The sequence below is a fragment of the Danio rerio genome, chromosome 19, assembly GCF_049306965.1.
Source record: "Danio rerio strain Tuebingen ecotype United States chromosome 19, GRCz12tu, whole genome shotgun sequence".
Classification (NCBI taxonomy): domain Eukaryota; kingdom Metazoa; phylum Chordata; class Actinopteri; order Cypriniformes; family Danionidae; genus Danio; species Danio rerio.
The window spans coordinates 51,465,001-51,470,000 of record NC_133194.1 but is presented as its reverse complement, the minus strand read 5'-3'; the positions used below and the strand labels follow the sequence as shown (position 1 = coordinate 51,470,000).

Sequence of the window (5,000 nt, the reverse complement as noted above, 5' to 3'; positions counted from 1 at the left end):
GTGTTGTGTAGTGTAGTGTAGTGTTGTGTAGTGTAGTGTGTAGTGTGTAGTGTAGTGTAGTGTAGTGTAGTGTAGTGTAGTGTAGTGTTGTGTAGTGTAGTGTAGTGTAGTGTAGTGTTGTGTAGTGTAGTGTAGTGTAGTGTTGTGTAGTGTAGTGTAGTGTAGTGTAGTGTAGTGTGTAGTGTAGTGTAGTGTAGTGTAGTGTAGTGTAGTGTTGTGTTGTGTTGTGTTGTGTAGTGTTGTGTAGTGTAGTGTTGTGTAGTGTAGTGTAGTGTAGTGTAGTGTAGTGTTGTGTAGTGTTGTGTAGTGTTGTGTTGTGTTGTGTTGTGTTGTTGTGTAGTGTAGTGTAGTGTAGTGTAGTGTAGTGTTGTGTAGTGTAGTGTAGTGTTGTGTTGTGTTGTGTAGTGTAGTGTAGTGTGTAGTGTAGTGTTGTGTAGTGTAGTGTTGTGTAGTGTAGTGTAGTGTAGTGTAGTGTAGTGTAGTGTAGTGTTGTGTAGTGTAGTGTTGTGTAGTGTAGTGTAGTGTAGTGTAGTGTTGTGTAGTGTAGTGTAGTGTAGTGTAGTGTAGTGTTGTGTAGTGTAGTGTAGTGTAGTGTAGTGTTGTGTAGTGTAGTGTAGTGTTGTGTAGTGTAGTGTAGTGTAGTGTAGTGTGTAGTGTAGTGTAGTGTAGTGTAGTGTTGTGTAGTGTAGTGTAGTGTAGTGTAGTGTAGTGTAGTGTGTAGTGTTGTGTAGTGTAGTGTAGTGTAGTGTAGTGTAGTGTAGTGTAGTGTAGTGTAGTGTTGTGTAGTGTAGTGTAGTGTTGTGTAGTGTAGTGTAGTGTAGTGTAGTGTAGTGTAGTGTGTAGTGTAGTGTAGTGTAGTGTAGTGTTGTGTAGTGTAGTGTAGTGTGTAGTGTAGTGTAGTGTAGTGTAGTGTTGTGTTGTGTTGTGTTGTGTAGTGTTGTGTAGTGTAGTGTTGTGTAGTGTAGTGTAGTGTAGTGTAGTGTAGTGTAGTGTTGTGTAGTGTAGTGTAGTGTTGTGTAGTGTAGTGTAGTGTAGTGTAGTGTAGTGTGTAGTGTAGTGTAGTGTAGTGTAGTGTAGTGTTGTGTTGTGTTGTGTTGTGTAGTGTTGTGTAGTGTAGTGTTGTGTAGTGTAGTGTAGTGTAGTGTAGTGTTGTGTAGTGTTGTGTAGTGTTGTGTAGTGTAGTGTTGTGTTGTGTTGTGTTGTGTAGTGTTGTGTAGTGTTGTGTTGTGTTGTTGTGTAGTGTAGTGTAGTGTAGTGTAGTGTAGTGTTGTGTAGTGTAGTGTAGTGTTGTGTTGTGTAGTGTAGTGTAGTGTAGTGTAGTGTTGTGTAGTGTAGTGTAGTGTGTAGTGTAGTGTAGTGTAGTGTAGTGTAGTGCAGTGCTGTGCTGTGTTGTGTAGTGTTGTGTAGTGTAGTGTAGTGTAGTGTAGTGTAGTGTAGTGTTGTGTAGTGTAGTGTAGTGTAGTGTAGTGTAGTGTTGTGTAGTGTAGTGTAGTGTAGTGTGTAGTGTAGTGTAGTGTAGTGTAGTGTAGTGTAGTGTTGTGTTGTGTTGTGTTGTGTAGTGTTGTGTAGTGTAGTGTTGTGTAGTGTAGTGTAGTGTAGTGTAGTGTTGTGTAGTGTAGTGTAGTGTTGTGTAGTGTGTAGTGTAGTGTAGTGTAGTGTAGTGTTGTGTAGTGTAGTGTAGTGTAGTGTAGTGTAGTGTAGTGTTGTGTTGTGTAGTGTTGTGTAGTGTAGTGTAGTGCAGTGCAGTGTAGTGTTGTGTAGTGTAGTGTAGTGTAGTGTAGTGTAGTGTTGTGTGTAGTGTAGTGTAGTGTAGTGTAGTGTTGTGTTGTGTAGTGTTGTGTAGTGTAGTGTTGTGTAGTGTAGTGTAGTGTAGTGTAGTGTAGTGTTGTGTAGTGTAGTGTAGTGTTGTGTAGTGTAGTGTAGTGTAGTGTAGTGTAGTGTGTAGTGTAGTGTAGTGTAGTGTAGTGTAGTGTTGTGTTGTGTTGTGTAGTGTTGTGTAGTGTAGTGTTGTGTAGTGTAGTGTTGTGTAGTGTTGTGTAGTGTTGTGTAGTGTAGTGTTGTGTTGTGTTGTGTTGTGTTGTGTAGTGTTGTGTAGTGTTGTGTTGTGTTGTTGTGTAGTGTAGTGTAGTGTGTAGTGTAGTGTAGTGTAGTGTAGTGTAGTTTAGTGTAGTGTAGTGTTGTGTAGTGTAGTGTAGTGTTGTGTAGTGTAGTGTGTAGTGTGTAGTGTAGTGTAGTGTAGTGTAGTGTAGTGTAGTGTAGTGTAGTGTTGTGTAGTGTAGTGTAGTGTAGTGTTGTGTAGTGTAGTGTAGTGTAGTGTTGTGTAGTGTAGTGTAGTGTAGTGTAGTGTAGTGTGTAGTGTAGTGTAGTGTAGTGTAGTGTAGTGTTGTGTTGTGTTGTGTTGTGTAGTGTTGTGTAGTGTAGTGTTGTGTAGTGTAGTGTAGTGTAGTGTAGTGTAGTGTTGTGTAGTGTTGTGTAGTGTTGTGTTGTGTTGTGTTGTGTTGTTGTGTAGTGTAGTGTAGTGTAGTGTAGTGTAGTGTAGTGTTGTGTAGTGTAGTGTAGTGTTGTGTTGTGTTGTGTAGTGTAGTGTAGTGTGTAGTGTAGTGTAGTGTTGTGTAGTGTAGTGTTGTGTAGTGTAGTGTAGTGTTGTGTAGTGTAGTGTGTAGTGTGTAGTGTAGTGTAGTGTAGTGTAGTGTTGTGTAGTGTTGTGTAGTGTGTAGTGTAGTGTAGTGTAGTGTGTAGTGTAGTGTAGTGTAGTGTTGTGTAGTGTAGTGTGTAGTGTGTAGTGTAGTGTAGTGTAGTGTAGTGTTGTGTAGTGTTGTGTAGTGTGTAGTGTAGTGTAGTGTAGTGTTGTGTAGTGTTGTGTAGTGTGTAGTGTAGTGTAGTGTAGTGTGTAGTGTAGTGTAGTGTAGTGTAGTGTAGTGTAGTGTAGTGTAGTGTAGTGTTGTGTAGTGTTGTGTAGTGTTGTGTAGTGTAGTGTAGTTGTCCTGTTGTTCACCTGTGCAGCACTTGTACATCAGTACAGCAGCAGTGCAGATGATCATGAAGATTCCGCAGGCGGCGCATGCAGAGTAGCAGAGCGTCTCGCAGCCCACACTGTCTGAGTCTGAACACACACACACACACACACACACACACACACACACACACACACATGAAGAGTTCAGATGCAGAGCCTCTATATCCGTCACTCTTCTCTGATTAGGTTCTGCAGTTGTATGGTATGTGTTATGAGAGGGTTTTTAGCTGCTGAATGAATTATTATTTTTCATTATTGTCACTTTAGACAGGTGTTTGGTTTTTATCAAGGCAGGTTTTCTTTTGTGTTGAAGCCTGCTAAACCCGCGTCTGCTTTATAGCATAACCCTGTAAATCCAGCTATCAGGACAAGACAGTGTCATCAGCTGAAGATCACTGAAGATGCTGTTAGCGATCACACATTAAACACCTACACATAAAAATACAGACATCTGTCAAGTGAGTGGCGGTTCATTCCGCTGTGGATAAACCAGGGAAACAGCAGAAGGAAAATGCATGTCTGAGATCTGTGAGTAAGTGCATTAATCAACAACATGAACACTGACAATAATGAGATCTGAATGATCTGATGTGTGTGATGTGGATGTAATGTTAGTGGAGTGATGTGAACACTGCAGACACTGTAAACTAAGATGCAAATAATGTAGTGTAAAACACTGTAAACCTCAGTATCTGCACACTGACCATTACTATAAAGGCTGATCAGATGTGCAGGTGTTATGAAGTCATATAAATGATGTAGTTTATTATAGTTATCTTTTATAAAACAGCTCAAATGAGCAAATAAGACACAGGGCAGGTCTACTGGGTGAAGGGGGACGCCTCTCAGACAGAAGCTGTCATTCATCCATTCACTCACACACTTCACTCGTTCACGTTCACTCGGTCTCTTGTTCATCCTCAGAGCGTTCATGTGGGATGAGAACAGCATCTGAGCTCCGTCTTTCGTGAAACGCGGTTGCCGTTTATTGTAAAGTAAATCAGACTCAATCTGAATCATCCGCTGCACAAACAAACGTCATGCCACACTTTAGAGATCTGTGCGAGACTAAATTCTGAATCCCGCTCCCGACCGCTCCTGCCAGGTTTTAGCCCGAACCTGACCGCTCCCGCTTATATTCAGCATTTGTTGTCCCGCGGCCTGACCCGCCCCGTTATCTGCCCGCCGCACCCGTTCCCGCTAATATAGTTATATATTTGTGTGTGTGTGTGTGAGTGTGTGTGTGTGTGTTGAGCGTCTCTGACCTGTGAATGTGAGTCTGACTGGGTCCCCGAAGCGCATGTCTCCGCCCGCTGCAGCGTCTGCAGAGCAGAAGTACAGGCCCAGATCCTCGTCCTGCAGCGCCGTCACCTGCAGATGCAGACAGCGCAGCTCAGAGTCTGGCTGCAGAGCCAAGCGGCCCGCGTCCTCATTACGCTCCGTCACCCAGCCCTGATGCGGGAGCTTTGACCTGCGGGCGCTTATGAGGACAGAGATGCGCTCTGAGGACACACGCAGCCACCGCATGCTGGAGCTGCAGTTCAGCGCACACACCAGAGTCACGTTCTGCTGCGGACGCACGCGCAGGGTCACCATACACACACACACACCGCTGAGGCCTGCAGGACAGAGGTCAGAACACACCAAACACACATACCAAACACACACACACACACACACACACACACCACTGAGGCCTGCAGGACAGAGGTCAGAATACACCAAACACACATACCAAACACACACACACACACACACACCGCTGAGGCCTGCAGGACAGAGGTCAGAACACACCAAACACACATACCAAACACACACACACACACACACACACACACACACCACTGAGGCCTGCAGGACAGAGATCAGAACACACCAAACACACACACCAAACACACACACACACACACACACCGCTGAGGCCTGCAGGACAGAGGTCAGAATACACCAAATGTGTGTGTCGGTCAGTGAGGTCTGACCGGTG

At 43.9% G+C, this 5,000-nt stretch overlaps 1 protein-coding gene across 3 annotated transcripts in view; it reads right to left on the bottom strand.

Annotated features, from left to right (window-relative positions):
- The window catches only part of LOC141379194 (uncharacterized), an 8,262-nt gene that overhangs the window by 2,782 nt on the left and 480 nt on the right, over positions 1-5,000 (bottom strand). The window contains exons 2-3 of one of the 3 annotated variants that reach the window (XM_073931994.1): positions 4,282-4,635; positions 2,996-3,103 (exon numbers count right to left, since the gene is read on the bottom strand). In XM_073931994.1, the coding sequence (XP_073788095.1) occupies positions 2,996-3,103; positions 4,282-4,635 (462 nt within the window). Of the gene's footprint in view, positions 1-2,995; positions 3,104-4,281; positions 4,940-5,000 lie in introns of all 3 variants that reach the window. The other 2 variants (XM_073931996.1, XM_073931995.1) reach the window with 2 other exon arrangements.